Source organism: Lactuca saligna, chromosome 4 (genome assembly GCF_052625555.1).
Source record: "Lactuca saligna cultivar CGN05327 chromosome 4, ASM5262555v1, whole genome shotgun sequence".
In the NCBI taxonomy this organism is placed as follows: Eukaryota; Viridiplantae; Streptophyta; class Magnoliopsida; order Asterales; family Asteraceae; genus Lactuca; species Lactuca saligna.
Genome location: NC_136420.1, coordinates 61932380 through 61952820, shown reverse-complemented (window position 1 = coordinate 61952820; position 20441 = coordinate 61932380). Strand labels below are relative to the sequence as shown.

General features: G+C 29.8%; 1 protein-coding gene across 1 annotated transcript; it reads left to right on the top strand.

The window, feature by feature from the left end:
- Window positions 1-1301: 1301 nt before the first annotated feature.
- On the top strand, window positions 1302-3657 carry LOC145041991 (POLLEN-EXPRESSED TRANSCRIPTION FACTOR 2). The gene is made up of 2 exons (XM_078990265.1): window positions 1302-3044; window positions 3232-3657. Exon 1 carries the CDS (start codon window positions 1399-1401, stop codon window positions 3040-3042), a length of 1644 nt encoding a protein of 547 aa, XP_078846391.1. The 5' UTR covers window positions 1302-1398; the 3' UTR covers window positions 3043-3044; window positions 3232-3657.
- The last annotated feature ends 16784 nt before the right edge of the window (window positions 3658-20441 follow it).

The following is a 20441-nucleotide window of genomic DNA, read 5'->3' as shown; positions in this document are numbered from 1 at the left end:
TATAATCCTTTTTCTTTGACCATGACCATTTTGTTTCTTCACTATCCATATCCGATTCGGAACCCTCCACCTTTATATGACTCTATGAGTGACGACCCGTTAGTAGTAGGCGTGACAATTAATAACATGACATGGTAGAAATACACGAAACGAAATATATTTGAGACGAAACTGAAACTCGAATTTGTATTCGTGTCAAGTTTAAAAAACATGATATCGTGTCGTATCGTTTTGTGTTTAAAATTCGACACGAAATTCACACCATTTTACATTTATTTGTCGTGTTTTCGTGTTTGTCGTGTTATGTATGATTAAATATTAATTAAATAAACTAATTTATATTTTATGTTATCTTTATCCTTTCGTTTCGTGTTTGCCGTTTTTTAATTGATTTTTTTCGTGCTAGTTAAAAAAAACACGTCATTGTATCATGTGAAATTTGTGTTACATAAAACTATCATATCATATCGTGTCAGACAAAAACACGACACGATAGTCTGATTTTGCCACCTCTAGCTAGCAGTGTAACATGGAAAGTAAATGATTTTTACTGTACGTTACATACCTTCTTTCTTCCCGATCCCTAACACATGGCTAGGGTTGGGAATGAGAAAAAAAAAAAAAAGAAGAAGAAGAAACAAAGACCGAGGATAAGGATAATCAGAAATATATATTTACAGCCCATGCGTTAACATTGAAAATTTAGTCTAATGTGAAAAACATTTATAACAATCATTAACAAAAGATATGTTATACTTAATTAAAAAATATATTAATTTGAGTAACTTGAATAAAAAACTATATCTTATCATGTTCTCTGCTAACTAAACCGACAATAAAAGATCATTATCATGATGATTTTTTTCTCCAAAATATGAGTGTTCTAACACTATACATAATTAAAATAGGATGGGTAGGAAATTTATGGGTGTTTGACAGCGAACATTTTAAAGCTTCTGGTTTTAGATTTTAACAAAGATCTTCATTTAGGAATAAAAATATTTAGTTTTTAGTTTAAAAAAAAAAATTTAATTTAAAAATATTTTATATAACATTTTTTTTTAAAAAACTATTGAGGTTTTAAAATTAATTTCTATAATTTCCTTTAAAAATATATTAATATATTAATTTTTTAAAACAATTATTTTTTTTATATAATTTTATATATTTTATAAATTTCTAACAGTTTTTACCAAACATTCATTTAATAAATAAAAACTACATTTTAATTAACAAGTATTCATTACCAATTTTTACCAAAAATTAAAATTAAATAGAAGGGCTTTTGTTTAGTTTATCCCAATAATCAAACAATCTAAACCCTCTTTCTCCTTCTCCTTGGTCGGCAAAACAAACCCCACGCCCGCTGCGTCGACGCTGCTAACCGTCTTCAGTTTCATGGGTTCTTGCAAGAATTGCAAATCGAAAAACCTAAATGTCGACACTGTCACCGGGAATCTTGAATGCTCTTCATGCGGCGTCGTCCAAGATTTCGACAACTATGAACAACAAACCTTCAACGCCGACGGAATAATCGGCACCAACGTCCGATTAGGCACTTCTGGATCCCGGTATGATTACTCTTATCATGAAACCAAGATCTACCTAGCTCAAAAAGTCGTCTCAGATATATTATACAAACTTGATTTAGAAAATCGTGCCGATGAGGTTAACAACATGATAAAGATCATAACCGAAGAAGAATACGGTTCAGGAAATTGGTTCAATGTCCTCGTCGGCGCCTGTATATACGTAGTGATGCGAAAAGCAAACAAGTGGTTACCTTTAACGAGCGTATGCGAAACCGTTGGTTGCGATAACTATGAGTTAGGTCGAATGGTATATCGCGTTATCGATCACCTTGATTTGAAATTGCCGGACTTTGATATAGTGGGGTTGTTCGATCGAGTGATGAAAGAGCTTCTTGGGGGGAAGGGTAACATCGGGAAGGATAAAATTGGAAGAATGGTGAAACAAGGGATTTTCTTGATTCAGTGTATGATTAAGTGGTATGTGACAACAGGGAGGAGACCGGTGCCTGTGGTGGTGGCTGTGATTGTTTTCGTTTGTCAACTTAATGATGTTGTCGATGTTGATTTTGAAGATTTAGCTTCTCAATTGAATGTAGTGGTTGCAACCTGCAAATTAAGGTACAATGAACTGTTGAAGAAGTTAGTGGAGGTTGCAAGAATTCGTCTTCCATGGGGGAATGATGTGAATGTCAAGAACATCATGAAGAACGCCCCTATAGTTATTCAATACATGGAGATGAAATCAATGTCGAATCCCACAAACAAAACCAAGAATTTGGAGGAAGTAGGTGCAGATTTGGATGGTTTAGTCAACGATTGTTTGAATAAAGATGGACAATATTTTGTTCAAGATTTTGAGTTTGATGATAATAATAATAATAATAATGATAAATCACGGGGTTCAATCGATTGGGAAGTTGAAGATTTGGAGAAGCTTAACATTTCACCCGAATGTTTATCCACTATTTACTTGAAATACTTGAATGAATATTCTGAAATGAAGTCATCAATGGCGACACTAGAGAATAGGAATGAAAAAAGAAGTGAAAGATATGATTTTTTAATGGATGGGTTAGAGTATTGGAGTGGGGATTCTGAATTAAGCAAGAAGCTTTTTCTTGATAAGATATTGGAAAAAGATGTTGGTTTAAATGCTATGCCTAAATCTTTCATTGATGGATGTTTGAAAATACAAAAAAGAAAAAGGAAGATAAAGGCAGCTAAGATAAGAATTGAGAAGATAAGGCGTCCACCAATTGAAGAAAATGGTTTAGATGATGAGAGTGGTCAAAGTGGTCAAAGTCAAGAATTTGTAAAAACTCAAACGAATTCAAGAAAGAGAAAACGAAAGGTGAAGAAAGTTGATATTGATTGGGAAGATTTTGTTATTGAAACATTGTTGCTTCATGAAGTGAAGGAAGAGGAAATAGAGAAAGGGTATTATAATACTTTGTTGGATCTTCATGTCTTCAACTCTGGTATGTCATTCAATGGTGTCCAAGGTTTTTGAAGGTATTATTTCAGATTTATTTGATTATCATTACAATGAGTTCAGTTATATTTGATGAAATATGGTTTTGGAGCTATTAAAGTTTTATCTTTTTTTGTAATTTACTCTTTGTAGTTTGTAATTGCTAATTCCCTCAACAGTTTCATTACTCATTTTAAATTGGTTGATTTGAATTTTTTTGCCACGTAGGTGTCCAACTCATCAACTTGTCCATGTCAGCAAAGGTAGCTTCCGATACATGAGAAAGTGGCAAACCATTGTATGAAGTGTTGGAACATTCGATCTTTTTCTTCTATGGATTGAATAGTGTGTCGGAATACAATGACCATTTTACCCTTACATTCTAACCAAAGGGTTTTCACATATTTATGAATTTTGAAAATATTAATTCATTAACATGAGAGGAGTTGGAAGCAAAAAAAGGAGGCAAATAAGTAAAGGCTGAATAGAAATCACATGGTTTTTTTTTTTTTCTTTTTAAATTTTTTTAAAATTTTTTTTATTTGCCCTATCAAATTCTAACTCTGTTTTAAATTATCTGTATATGATTTAGGTGTACATGTATGTACTTTTACTTTATTTACATTTACATGTAAATGAAAAGTTTGATGGAAACGTAGTATTGAATTTCAAGAAGAAAATTTATTCGATCCAAGGGAAAATGACTTATTTTATAGCGGGAAAATGATTTAGGAGGGTAATTATTTTTTCGTCAAGTTCAAATTTAAGGGTTTTTTTTGTACACATATGAGCATTTAACTTGTTTAATCCGTTCATATATTATCATTGTCATCAGCTATTGTATGTAACAATGGTAACATATGAACACATTTAACAAGTTAGATGATCATATGTATACAAAAAAACAGAAATTGCCTAGATGTAAACAAAACGAAAAGTTAATTACAATGATAAGTCATTTTCTTCACTTTTAATAACAATTTTATTTTTCATATTTGTTTGTATTATTTTTCCAAACATTATTTTTAGCGTATCTATATTGATTGATTATTTATCCCATTTATAGTTTTTTGATTGACAAATCAATTTTCTATTAATTTATTTTTAGCAAAAACATATTATAATTAATATTAATCAATTTTAAATTATACTTTTTAATTGATAATTATGTTTTTTTGTGAAATATTTTATATAGCCTCTTGTACATTTTTTTTCTTTTTATTTTTAAGCATATGCAATATTTTTAAAGTAAATAATGTCTAACAATAAAAGTAAATAAATTAAATATGTAATAATAAGTATGGAGAGTCTTTTAAAAAAAATTAAAATAAAATATTATGTAGCAAATAAAAAACAAAAAAAAATCTATATAATGTAAATGTTTCAAAATTATTACAACTTTTTTATATTTTTTATTTAGAACTTTATAAACTTTTAATTTTTTTAATAAAACGTTCTAAAAGAATATTAAATGCAAGTATTTTAAAATGTTAAAATATATGAAATGTTTTAAAATGTTGTAAAAGAAAGTTTAAAAATAACTATATGAAAATTATAAAAAAATTATATGAAAATGTAAAAAAAAAAATTAAAAAATTGTAAGAAAAAATTAAAGCATTTAGAAAATATTTGGTTTAAAAGCGTTTGTATGAAAATTATATAAAAGTATAAGAAAAGTTTAAAAATAATAAGCAAAGCTTAAAACATTGTATTAGAAAAATCTATAAAAAATATCATAAAAATGTTGTAAGAATTTATAAAAAGTTTTAAAAATTTTGTAAAAAAAATTGCTCACATTTAGACAACTTTTTTTCCGCATTTGATTATTTAATATGTTAACAGTATTCACATGTTACCATTATCACCTGAGATAGCAAATAACAATTGTAATATAGTGTTATAAAAGACGTGTTATGGTGTGAGGCGTGACTTCGCCGTTAAAAAAAAGTCTCATAACATTGTTGTTAGGTGTGATGCGTGGCAAGACATCATATGGCGTGCCATGACGCGTTATGGTGTGTTATGGAGCATGTTTTTTTTTTGTTTGTTTGAAACACGTTTTTTTTGTTCTTTGTTATGTCTTTTTTAACCGGGGATACATGTATTGTGTTTTTTGTTATTAGTTATTGATATAATACTTCTAAAAATTAGTTATATTTAATATAAATTTATATTTACGTAGTAATATAATTATAAATTAATATAAAATCGATGCATTACATCACGCCTTGAAAAATATCATGGCTCATCATGTCTCGTTAAAACCGCCAAACCATACCCCACGCTATTTAGAATCTTAGTAATATATATGAACACATATAACAAATTAAAGGATGTGTATAAAGAATAGTTGTGAAAAAAACAAAAAGATAATTAAACTCCCAAGTCATTTTCCCTTTTATAGTCAATTTAACTATTTTATCTATATATATTTTATAGAACGGTAACTGTCATTATTTTTTGTATTTTAATGTTTGTTGAGTAACCATCTACCACAAAATATATCACTATGACATGGTATGATAGTTTTAGATAATTAGTTCAACATTTGTTTTTTTACAAATTTACATCAATATTATTTTTTTACATATTCGGTCTCTGGTTTTTAAAATTTTTATGATTTTGTCATAATTTTCCTAAAACATTTTTTTGTTTTACCATTTTAGCATCTCCCTTTATAAAAATTTGGGTGGAAAAACATGCCACGAGCTTTAGAAAGAGCATAATTGGACCCCAAAACAGTGAACTCACACATGGATGAGTCCAGGGAATTTTGGTTCATGCAAAAGTTGAGTTGGAAAGATTCAAAAGTATCTTATACGTATTTTTTAATTTATAAGGCTAAAATGAAAATGAAACATGACAAATGTCTCAAAAAGACACAAAATTTTACTCTTTAAGACCATCTCCAATCAATTTTTATTTTTTCCTTAAAAATGAAATAAAAAATGGAGTAAATAGTATTTCATTTCCAACCATACTTTATTTTTTATCCCAATATATTCTATTATTTCAACTTATTTAAATTATCAAACACACTCATCTATTAATTTAGTTTTAACAAAAACATAATTTATATTTTTTTCATTACATTAATATTAAATATTAAAGATTATATTTACAATAAACTTATAAATAAATATTATACATGTATTTATAAAAAATATTACACATACACACTTTTAAATAAATATTATACATACAGTTATATAAATATTAGACATACTCACTTTTAGTTATAAGTTTTTGTAAAATAAGCTATTGTTTTTTAAAATTTCAATATGTATTTAAAATTTTATATGAATTTGATGAACAAAAAACAAACTTTATATTTATAATTAATTAATATAATTTAATATATAACAAAATATTATAAATATTAAATATTATATTTAAATTATAATTAGTAGGTAAAATTGAACTAGAAATATATAAATATATATACAGAAAGATTAAAACCGACAACGCAAAGTTCATATCCATTTTGGGAGAAATGAATAAACATACACACTTTTAATTATAATTTTTTGTAAAATATTATCGTCTTTTAAAATTTCAATATGTATTTAAAATTTTATATGAATTTGATGAACAAAAAATAAAATTTATATTTATAATTAATTAATATAATTTAATATATAACAAAATATTATAAGTATTAAATATTATATTTAAATTATAATTAGGTAAAAATGAACAAGAAATGTATAAATATATAAATAGAAAGACTAAAACCGACAACGTAAAGTTCATCTCTTTTTTTGGAAGAAATGAATAGTATTAACACCATATTTGATGTAATACTACTGATATCCTTAAAAGGAACAAATGGAAGTAGATTGGAGAACAATGAAGGAGAAAATAAAAAATGGGATACTTTCAATTCTCGCTTGAAGATCTAAATAAAGGTGGTCGGATTCCTTCACATTGAATGACGCAATCAAGATTTAGGGGATCCTCTCATCATTTTAATTATATATTTTTACGTTATTTTTATTGCATTTAAGTCATTTTATTTACTGTTTTGTGTTGGACAGTGAAAAAAAATCATTTTTAAGACGAGGGTAAAATGTTATTTTTGTAAAATATCGCTTTTTAAGGCTTGGGATTTTTTCACCAAGTTGTGGAATTTTTTCATCAAGCTTTGGGGATTTCTGTCGAATCATGTATTGTCTCAAGTTCCTGTATCTTTATTATCTGTAAAATTGTTATCTTAGCCTTTTTATTTGATTTTCTTTCACTGTGTATATGCTTATTGGTGAACATCGGCGATAATGTTCATTTTATGCGTGGGAAAGGAATTAATTACTTATATATTATTTCTCTTTCAGTGAATTTTTGATTTTGATTAAAAGCACTCGATTTTTAGCCATTAAAAAAATTGTTTTCATTTCATAGTTTTTATTTGGGATAAGTAATATATTTTTCGATTTGTAGACATTTGTTTACTGAGTTTTTTTCGTTGACATTATACATTCAACTTGTTAAACTGTATACATTTAGTCTTTATGACTGGCTATTTCAGGTTAGCGGGTAAAAATAACTTAATACGGTAATATATTTTTCACTTTCTATAAATTTAGTCATTAATATTTTTGTACATATTTAGTCTTTAATATATATATATATATATATATATATATATATATATATATATATATATATATATATATATATATATATATATATATATATATTGTTGCAAGATAAGTTATTTTTATTTTTATATTCATTCAGTATTTATGAATGATTTTTTTAGATTTTTCTCAAGACATCTTATGTGAGACAATTATTAATGAGACTAGGCGAATACCCGCGTGTTGCGCAGAAACACCTATATAGTTGAAGTCTTTAAAAATATATGATTTTTTTAATATAACAATAACGTTGTTAAATTTGATATAATAATTTCTATATACTAAATTGATATAATATATTGATTATTTTGAATTATATGATAATATATACATTTATTATAACTTCATAATCTTAATCGTTTGAATGACTTTTATCCGTGAGTTACACATGAATAAAATTAAATATAATATATGATTTGATATTATTTATAGTTGTTTTTATTGTTAACTAATTTTTTAAAATTTATTTGCTTAATGTTATAATTATTTAAAACATCAAATATTGTTTAAAACATTAAACACTGTTTAAAACATCAAACATTGTTTTTTTTTATTTTAAAGCTAACAATATAATCATTTATATAGAGTTGTTTTTAATTATTGTTATTGTAAGTTATTTAAAGCAAATTATTTGGAAACTTTTAACGATTATAAAAATATATTTAAGAAATATTTTAGTTAAATTGAAATTACAATTTAGTTTTTGCTTTTATTACTACAATTTATCACTTTTAACTATTTACAAAATATTGTTTAGTTTTTTTTAAATGGAACTGAAATTTATATTTGAGTTGACATTGTAATGCGCAGACACACCTACATAGTTGAAGTCTTTACAAATATATATATATATATATATATATATATATATATATATATATATATATATATATATATATATATATATATATATTAAAATATAACACCAACATTGTTGTTAAATTTGATATAATAATTCGTATATTAATTTGATATAATATATTGACTATTTTGAATTATATGATAATATATAAATATATTATAACGTCATAATCTCAATCGTTTGAATGACTTCTGCTCGCGAGTTACACATCAATAAAATTAAATATTATATATGGTTTAAAATTATTTATAATTGTTATTTTTAACTAATTTTTTAAAACATATTTGCTTAATGTTTTAATTTCTATCATTATAATTATTTAAAACATCAAACATTATTTTTTGATTTTAAAGGTAACAATATAATCATTTATATTGAGTTATTTTTAACTACTGTTATTATAAGTTATTTTAAGCTACTTATTTGAAATTTTTTAACGAGTATATAAATATATTTAGGAAATATTTTAGTTAAACTGATATTACAATTTAGTTTTTTTGCATTTATCACTATAATTTATCACTTTTAACTATTTACAAAATATTATTTGTTTTTTTTTTTAGTAGAACTGAAATTTATATTTAAGTTAACAATGTAATGTTATATTTAAATTAATAATTTAATTATTTTGTCCAAGCTGTTCAAAAATTGTAGCTTTAAACTGATAATGGTTTACATGCAACAACAATTTAAATATAATAAATTAAGTATAATATGTTAAAATTTACAGAAATAACTTTATAAATAGAAGTAAATATGTTATTTTAAACTTGAAATTTAGTCTATTCATGATCACACTTTAGGTTTGATATTTATTTAACCTTATTAACCAACTTACAATCATTATTAAAAAGACATTACAATTTATCACTCTTAACTATTTTAAAAATAATCTTTGGGTTGTTTAAGTTAAATAAAATTTATATTTAAGTTGAGCCTATAATGTTAAATTTTAATTAATAATTTAAGTATTTTATACAAATTTTTCAAAAATTATACCTTTAAAATGATAATGGTTTAAAACTAATAAATTAAGTATAATATGTTAAAAGTTAAAAAACATAATTTTATTAGTAGAATTAAAGATATTATTTTAATATTAAAATTTAGTTTATATATGAATACACTTTAGATTTGATATTTATTTAACCTAATTACCAAATTATAATTATTATTATAAGGAAATTAAAAAGTCATGGGAGTTTCAAATGAATGTGGTGAAAGGAACAAAGAATGGGGTTTCAAATGCATGAGATTCAAGAAAAAATGCTAGCTTTATAATTATGTATGATGTTTGAGACTTTTGATGTTTATGTCCATCGCGATCTCTACTACTTGGTTTCTTAGGTCATGTGTTCTGAATGTCATAATTTTTTCATACGATCTCGGATTTTAACGATCTTTATATCCATGCATTCGTATTTTAGTCAACTACAACTTTCGTTTAGATTACTCATGTTAAAAAGTAATATATTTGTACTTACTAGCTTACATCTGATTACTTATGATTACACATTCCTTGAATTGTTGGTTATGTATCCTTGTGTATAGGATGTTGCTGAGCCATAGTGATTTGCTAGATTTATGTATATATCCTTGTATGATAGGATACACCAATAGTAGTATGTTGGTTAGAGTACCGGTAGGTTGGTTATCATCTAGTGGAGTGCCATAGGGGTTGTATGTAGTCATGTAGGATAGCATGAGAACTTTTAATCTAGGTTTTCTTGCATTTTCCTTGTTTGGTTGTGGCTCTAGAGTATGATCATCTATTCGGGTGGCTATCTCACCTCTGGTTACGTATGGTTACACATTTTATAAAGGTTAGATGGTATTAGAGTAGTGTGTTATGAGAGGACTAGTAGACGATAGTGAGATGTATGAGTGATAATTGCTTGTATTGTATGCCTACTTGATTCTTGATTATTTATATGTCGACATATGGTGGTGAGATAGGTTATGGTAGTCCTGCTATGTGATGTAGGCCAAGATACTTGGTGCGGGTCGACTGTAAGTCGTAGGCACGAAGGCTCGAGAAAAGCGAATGGGTTAAGGCGACAGACCAATAAACCCTGAGTATTCCAGTCCTATGATTGACTGTACCTATTGCATGTTAGCATTCCAGTCCGACGACTAATTGGATCAAGGTATTCCAGTCTGATGAGTATGGGCTTGTTATGTATGATAATACATTTGTTGTATGGGGTATTTTGGGAGAAACTTACTAAGCTTTGTGCTTACCCAGTTGTTTATGTTTCAGGTTCTATCGTTGATCGTAGGAAGGCAAAGGCAGGACTGTACACTCATCAGCAATATTAAGGATTCTACGTTTCTTATATTACTTTGATTTTCGATAAATATATTTTGGAATAAACGGTTTGTCTTAATAATGGATTTATAATTAAGGAGTTTTGCCTTATTTAAAAATGAAAATTTTTGGTAGTGAAAATGAGACGTTACACATAAGCATCAACAAACCGACACATTTCATCAGTGATTGTCCCACATAAAATGTCATGACAAAAACCTAAAGAAATCATTCTCACACCCTCGAACTGATGGGTATTATACAAACAATCATATGTGTGCATGCAAACCTATAGTTAGATCTATGTTATCACTATTAGTTATACAACATTATGAACACTTGAAGAACCCTAATATGCTCCTAGGAATTTCGAAATTCAAAAGGAAAGATGAAATACATACCTCTTGTTGTTATATTGTAATAACAACCTAAATCTTGAATCTTCTTGTCTTTGAAAGCAAGTACCACAAGTGTAGTACCTTTAATGGCTCACAAACACCAAGAGAAAATGGAGATGCAAGAGAGAGAGAGAGAGAGAGAGGGGGGGAGAGGTATGAAATTTGCCCCTAGGAACCCTTGGGAAGGCATGGACGAATTTCATGTGCCAAGGGGTGTTTATATAGGTGTAGGGATTAGAGTTTCAGTCCTTATCCTTATATGGTTGCTTGCCCACCAAGCAGCCCAAAAGATAACCCTAGAAACCTTATCATGGACTAATTCTAAGGCCTTATCACCTTGAATTCGTCCACCCTATCTCGTAATGCATCCATTGCCCTACTTTGCAACTATCACATAATTACAGTTCAACCCCTCTAGTTTAATTAATTACTTTTAATCACAAAATTAATTCTTAATTAATTATTGACCAATATTAACTAAACAAATATGATTTCTCCTTTAATATATTATTCATATAATATATTAATAAACCATAATTACCTCTTTGTCTATTGTTTCTCTAGTCAAGTTGCTTTGGTGAAGGCAACCCGAAAGGACCATGCACAATCGGGTCAAGTACCTACCAAATATGGTTACGGGCTTAGACACTAATCCAACAGTCTCCCACTTGGATAAGTCTAGTAACTATAATAGTAATTACAACCCAATTAGCAATTGTAGCTCTCAAAGACGCTGTCAAACTCTGATCTTATCAGCAAACTGTCCTTTAGATAAGGGATCATATATTCCTCCATTCTATATATCATATAGACGTGAGACATGGATTGAAATCATTCTCAGACTATGTGTTGTTTCTCGATTTTCGATTTACGACGACTGACTAATTGAACAAATCAAATTAGCCCTAGCCCAACCGAGCATTTACGTTTGTCATCACTAAATCATCGAGGGACCCACAAATATCGCTTTTATCCCACTTTGGGTAAAAGGAACGAATAAAATTCGACTCAATGCTTGCTTGCACTTACTCACCAAATCACACATAACAATAAGTTTTATAACAACAAGTTACTTGTGTGTTTATATATTATCAATGTGTAACCGATTCGCAAGACACAACTCACACATCCCAGTTTCAAGAATACAAGATATTATCGTCTCACTAATCGCTTGTGATAAAATTCATGAAGCGATCCAAGTGAGCGTGGGTTTAATCCAATGCTCAAAATCATATTCATAAGCACTCATGAATGTTGCAACAAACCTTTTCTATGTCTAATACACTTTAGACAATCTACAAACCAATTCATGACAGTCTTCATTCATACCTACTTCCAACATACGAACGATTGTGGACCATTAGAATAATTTGATTATTCAGGAAGTCAAAACATGCAAAGTGAAACACAAGAATAATATTAATCCTATATGGTCCCAAACCTTTGAGTACAAATAAAACACCTTTTATTTATCACCATATCGACTACTCATTATTTGTTGTTTCGGTTAACTTATTACTTTAATTAATACTACAATTGTCCCAAGCTCTTAGCATGCACACAATGTTTACCTATGGTCCTTACTTTGTGAAATAGATCAAATGAGCACATTTCCAATCATAATCAATTCACAACTCCCAATCCTTATCACAAGTGTAAGAATATCAAATTCTTGCCACTTATATAATATGTTATATTCTAACATTTTATGCAACGATCCTTTCATAATGTTACTGCACTAAAGTCACAAAGACTATTGCCAATGAAATTACAAAGTCCTCCATTGGAGATTGTTGCAAGACAATTCCATAGATACGAAGTCTTATATTCAAGATACATTCCTTTGAATATCCTTCTGCATAAAAGTTTCTAATCTAGACATATAGATTCTTAACGTCCAACTCCCAATATGGAAACATTTCCACATTTGCCATATGACAACTCATTATCGAATCATGTAATAACAATGTCAGTATAGTCCATCCACTACTATGCTTCCAACTATTCACAAGCAACCAATCCTTGGTCAACCTCAGGTTGTCCTTTGATAGTTGTTTAATAAACTTAGTCATGTCCGGTTTTAGTCCTTTTTCCCTCCTAATGCACTAGGCATTTGGAAAATTTTAGAACAATCAATTATTACAGCATATGCAATCGATCCTATACTCAAAGCGTATGGAACACGAAACATAATGTCTTACATAAATGCGTGATACTTTATCAGTCTTTTGCCATAATATTTCTATTTGCTATGTTCTCAAAAAATGAATTAAGAAAAGGGATGCCGTAATCATAATTGAATTTTGAGAATGCAATTCATATATTTGACTAAATTTGTCACACCCCCGAACCAGACGGCGGAAACGTTCGAGGGCTCTTGTGACTTAAATTGAATACCATCACAATGAATATACATGAATCATAACATAATTCATCACCATGCATTGAAATATTACAACTGATATTGTTTACATCCAGTACATTGTTTTAGACATTACAATTTCATAACATAAACTGTCTGATAGATAATCTAAGCAAGACACCATGACATTACTTGGTACTTATTCCTCGGTTCACCTATTACCTGAGAATACAAGTTATTTTGAAAAAAAAACATCAACATATGAAATGTTGGTGAGTTCATAAGTAATGTTGTGGTTAAATGATTTGGTGTAATTTGTAAAACCCAGAAAATCCAATATTTTCTGAAAAGATCATTGTTTATAAAAAGTATGAAGATCCGTGAATATTGTTGATTTTCAAAACATGTATACTTGTTGAACTTTTGTATCAATCACGCGAGTGAAAATGTTGAACTTCCCAGGAAAACCCGATGTTTTCCCAATACATAATATACAGTGATTTCTCTATTTTTTTTTACCATTACGACGAATGATTTTGATTTCTCGGGTAGCGTTGGATTAATTAGGGTTTGTGAGTCGTTATAATCACGCATAAAGCTGACTAGTTTGTAACTACAGGTTACGAATGATCCTTAAAGGCATCGCCCGTTACTACTCACTTAATCCAACCACCATCGTTACTCTTGCTTAACGCCCTGAATCTGTTTACTGGATTTCTCATAAGCCCAACAACCGAGGAGAAAGGGGAGTACGAAGTCCCGTTATTTCCGTGAGTTATTTATGGATATCGGGAATACGAAAGGCACTTGGCCCGACTCGCATTTGACTTCTCGACCTCACTAGCAGTACTAATGGGCCACTAGGGCCCAATAGCACATTAGAGCTATTGAAAGTCCTTTTACACGGAATTGGGTCATAGGAGGCCCAATAACACGTAAGCATATTCCCTTTGGGCCCAAAGATCATGTAATGGGCTAGCAAGGCCCAACAAGCATGATTTGAAACTTCCAAGCCAAAAGTTTGTAAGTTAGCTCATCATAGTAATCACGTGTTTATTGAAATGCTTTGGTTTAACGATTTTTTTTTGTTATTGATTCGAGACCGAATCAATTTGTTTTGTAACGATATTTGTTATTGAGAGTGTATTTGTATTTCGTTTCGTCGGTAGTCGTGGATATTGTATTTTGTATTAATGAATTAACTTGTTTGAAAGTGGAATTTGACCCTTTTCACTACCCTTCTTTTATAAAATCACACTCTTGGTCCTTTTATATAAAAGAATTTCATTTTTAGTCTCTAAAACCGTTTTCTTGACACTTTTGTATTATTTATTTGATGAAAACACGATTTTAACCTAAAATTTACTTTGTTGACAGCTTCAGCCCTCCAGAATAGTGATTCTCGGTTAGGAACTCATTTTCACAACTTTTACAGTTTTGACCCAAAATCTAAAAAGTTTACATTTTTGGTCCTTTTTGATAGTGAAAAGTATTTTTGACCCTTATAAACATTTTTTTATGCTAACTACCCCCTGTTTTACAGAAAGTTACATTTACAGCCCCTCAACTTATCATTTTCGCATTTTTGAGGCTTATTGGGCCGAGAAGCCCATAAATAGCCCATTAGGCCAAAAATTTACATTTTTAGTCCCTTGAAATTCCTAATGTTTAGAAAAATATTTATAGAAACTTTTTTGACCCTTTCAACCTTCAAGAACCCGTGACTTGTTGATTTGTACCCCTAGTTTTGTATTTTTGATAATTTAAGCCCAAAAATGGGTTTTGGGTTAGAATTTGTTCATCATGTTCTTACAAGCTATTATTCTTGACTTGTTTAGTGTAAGATAGCTTAGATTATGTTTTTTTCCTTTCTCATGTCATAGATCTCAGGTTTACACCCTTTTTGATTACATATTCATCACAAAACACATGGTATCACATACATACATGCATCAAATCACACATAGCATACATATACACATAGATATACACATTTTCTTATACTCTCCCCCATAAAACGCATAAAAACCAAAAAGAACGGGGTATGAAGCTCACATTTTCTTGTTGTTTTCGATTTGAAGAAAAGAAGAGAAGTCTTTGTTGCTATTTTCAGTCCTAGCAAGTTCCTTGGATGGATCTCGAACTTAGTGGGTTCTAAGATGCAAGATCATGAATTTGAATGGATTAAGAGGTGATTTTTGATGAAAAGAAGTGATTTAGATCATAGATTTAAGCATGATCTTACCTTAGATGATGAATTTTTGGGGTAATCTCCTTGGAAAGCTTCCTAATCTCGAAAACTTGGTGAAGAAAAGAGAGAGTTTCTTTGATAGGATTTTAAGTGAAGTGTGTGTGTGTATTTTGGTTCGGCCGAGAGCAAAGGAGAGAGAGAAAGAGAAGAGAGAGTGAGTGATGAGATGGTGCATGGAAAACCTCCATTTAAAAATGAGGTGGCAAGCATAAGTCAACCCTTCCTTTCCTTTGGGCTTGGGCTGAGAATGGAGTGGGGAAAAAGGAAATAATTGGGCCCTTAAATGCTTAAGCCCAATTTATAAATAATTTAGATAATGCTTGGTCCAAATAAATCAAGAAATGATTTTTATGGCCTATTTAGGTTAATTGGGTTTTTTATGGTCCAATAAGGCCCATTAAAGTATTTTACTTCATTCTAGGCCCAATATGGCCCAAAATGTTAAAATAAATGAAACTGGGTCCAATTAGAGCCCATTTACGAGTTCTAAACCCAAAATAGTCAAATTGGAAGCTTATTGGCCCATTAGGCCCAATAAGGAAATCCTAGCCCATAATGGACTTAAACCGGGATTTCTAGGGTTTCCAATTATTTGTTGACTATTTGCAGTGCTTGTATGCAGTGTTTGATTAAAATTCTGTTGTTATTGAATAAGCATCATATGTGCTTTCACGTTGTTGGTTCACATTTGCTATCATTGTTAAATGTTTACAAGGAATCGAATTTCCTAGTTGTGACAAAATTTGATTAAAATTTCTCGATCTAAGCTCTTAGATTTCGAAACGAAGTACAATATTCTCTCCCTTAATTATAGCAAAACAACTTTTCAACCCTTGCAACTTTATAAATTTAAAACACTTGTTTTCTATAATTAATATTGCTAACTTGCAACTTACCATAATTATCATGCTCCCACTAACATGATGATTATATTCATAGCAGCATAACACTTATGTTCCCACTAGCTTTGACATGTATTCAGAAAACAATTGAACTTCTAGAAAACAATGCTTATTGAGTTTCTTAAGTTCATATTTCTAATACTAAGACGCTTCGATAAGACTTTATCTAAGGTTCTCAACCTCATACACCTCTTCTTAGATAACTCATGTGTGTGTATAAACGATTCCAAAACTTATAGCAATAAGTCTAAAATGTTCAGACCCATTTTCCATTTCCTACAATACGAACTATGAAGAGGGATGCCGTAATCATAGTTGAATTTGAGAAACCCAAATTACATAATGCTATCTTCAAAATCTCTCTTAGTGAAAGCGTTTCCTCACAATCATTTTCATGAAGGAGAGAAACCTTATAACACTTAGATTTTATTGTGTATGTTCCCTTATCCATGTGAATTTGTTATAACCATAATCACAAGATAATGTTAGTGACAAATTGAAACTCTTATGCACATAACATGTTCATTCTTAATTTCTTGCCATTAAGGGTCCCACCATTGCTTCCAGGTTATTGAGCAGCCACCCCTTCATTTCAATGTACTTTCCATTGAACAAGGTGCCTTGCCCCTATGTAATTCATTGAGAACTCATAAAACTCACATGAATAGTTGACCAACCTGGACTGGCACAGAAACAAAAATCTGTCAACACGATAGGTTAGAAACCTCAAGTCGTGTGCTAGTGTTTAATAATAGGTTAACTCTTGATTGGTTCTTGAACCTATTCAAGATCATTTAGACTCCCACTGACCTCTTGATATATAATATTCTCTTGTCAAGAAACATTCCTTGACAAGATAAATATTCAAGAGTTAGTGTGTGTCTTTATCAAGACAAAACCTACATACAATTTGGTACTAGTTAGTCTTTGTCTTATTCCAGACATCACAACTCACCAAAATGTGAAAAAATACAAACATTCCTAATTAAAATTTTATTACTCAAGTCACAATCTTGGAGTTTAACTCTAAGACTTGATCCTGGAACGAAGTACGATTCATCTTATTGACTTAACCCATTTTAACAATTCCCGAATCCTCTTCTTAGTCGTACTTAGTGTACTAAGGTGTCCTTAGAGCATGAATTGTAATATGGTTCTTTGCAATTTACCAAGACGATCATAAAACTTGATACAGAAGCACTCTCCCTTCTTCTTAGATTGGAGAAACTTCTTATCTTTCTGCATAATTGATTCTTCTTATTCGTTCTGCTATTCACTGAAACTCTTTCAATCAACTCAGAATTACACTTAATCTTATAAGCATAATCATATTTACTAACCTTTTAGTAAATCATGAAGAATATCTTATCTCTCTTTGTGGTGGATTTGATCAACGCACAACCTAGTGTACTCGATCTCCTAGTCCTTCACTTGACACTTTGTCAAAGAATTAGTCTAATTTCCAAATATGAAAGTTTTTCATTCATCACGCAACCAAGTTGTATGATTCCAAGTTTCTTTCCAATTGAAACTTGGGCGACGAGAAACTCTCCATATTTGGTAAATTCTTGACATCTCCACAAATTAAGAATCAAATCCATTATTGCTAATAATAGAAACCTTCAAACATCAACTTTTCATACACGCCATTTCAAGGATAAATAAATAAGATAAAATCAAATTTTATTTTATTGCTGAAAAATTTGTCCTTACAATGCAATTCAATTGAAAAAAACTATGTTATTACATATTTCTTAGCAATCTATTCTAACTCCAAGTAGTAGCTCAAGAATCTAATCTTCAAGCAATGCGATCGAAATCCATTTCTTCACGATTAGATTCAGCTCACTTCTTCCCTTAAGATTCCTCTCTTTTCTTTGATCCTACAAACATCAAAATGTAATCTTATCACATCATGTATTAGGTATTTAGAATAGTAACTTAAAAGAGTTAGCTAATGGATTTTACCTAAAGCAGAGTCATACATCTTGACTCTCCCATCTCTTAGATCTTTTAGGTAGTGAGGACAGCTTCGTAACCAATGCCCCTTCCTTTTGGCATTAGAAACATATGGATTCTTTTGGAATGGGACTATCTCAGACTCAGCCTTTCTCTTGCGTAGAAAAAACTTTTCTAGACTTTCAATGTGTCCATTTCCCACAGAAGGTTAGGATATTGATTTATCAGACAAAATTTGCTCGACCAGTGCGCAAAATCATTTCTTATTCGGCAGCAATAAGCAAATGAGTCAAATCAATAAGGTTCATGTTGTGGTACATCATATATTACTCTCTAAAGAACTTACCATGTGATTCAGGAAGTCACTAAACAACCAACTTCCTTGAGACATCAACACGTAGGAATCTTGTCAATGTGTGACTTCATCTTTAAGACGTATATACACACATAGTTTCCATCTTTGTGTCTTATTGCCAATAAGGCTTGAATGACCTTGAAATTTTTTAAGTTTTTAAACACGTGGGTTAGAGAGAATTATTGGAGGAGGTGGATAAATGAAGCATGACTTCCATTTCCACAATCCAATCGTGGAACATCATCTTCACGTTGAAAACCTTTTTTAACGGATTTAGGAATAACATAGTTGTCAGACTTTGACATCTATGAAATGGGAGAAAATTCAAGTTTAGTTGATTGAGTTCTTAATAAAACACCCAAATAAGATATTAAGGCTAGGATCCAACACAACATCCTACAAATTGGAAGAGGGATGTCGTAATCCAACTTGCAGAACATTTGAAGGTAAGTGAATGACGATTCACTAATTTTCCACCATGAAAAATGAAAGGAAATTTAAGTTTAAATGTATTGAAAACTCCTAGATCTTTTGAGATTCATTGAACATTTTTAATGGCATGTTTAAATCTCGATATGCTCCTCGATTTGTGAATGGGATGCCGAGAATCACAAAACAGGGTGTGAATAACCATGCAAATATACATGGTGCCCCCAATGTTACAGTCACCTATTTGATGTGCCGGTTAACCACACACGCTCCACCGAACTATGAAAAACATCGAGTCACCCTTTTCCACCTTTGGTAAGAACCCCAATTAGTGTGTCGGTTAACCACACATGCTCCACTAACGTCTTAGCAAGGGTACAAAGTGTAATTTCATAGGATTGCATCAGTTTCACATTTGCCTAAAGTAACTAGGATTGGGAATTTGTAAAAGCATTTAGTTACTTTACATAGATTCATTGTACTTATTAATGAAGAGAGGAGTGCCCTATCCTAACCGTTCGGCTAACGACCCTCCACCAATCAAGGAAGCGGTGGGTGAGAGTGGACACCCATTAAATGACCATTTTATAGGCCATAACCTTATACCACCCTTATAGATCGGCTTCGTGAATGAGACCTACTAACGGTAAGACTATCATTTAAGTTATACATATATAATATTATGCTTTTAATGTTATACATAGTATAAGGGTGTATTTTACACTTTTAAAATACTATGTGGTCAAATTTAATAAATTACACTTTTAATTTAATTAAATATAAACCATATCATTATGGATTTATTAACTCTCTTCTAATTATACACTTAATTAATTTAATAAAATCATAAGGGTGTAATTTGAACTTTTTCAAAATTAGGGTTTTAGAATTTAGACTTTCAAAATTAAACTTTTAATCAAACAATTTAAATTCCAAAAACTTGAGGCGAGGTTTTGAAACTTTTCAAACAATTAA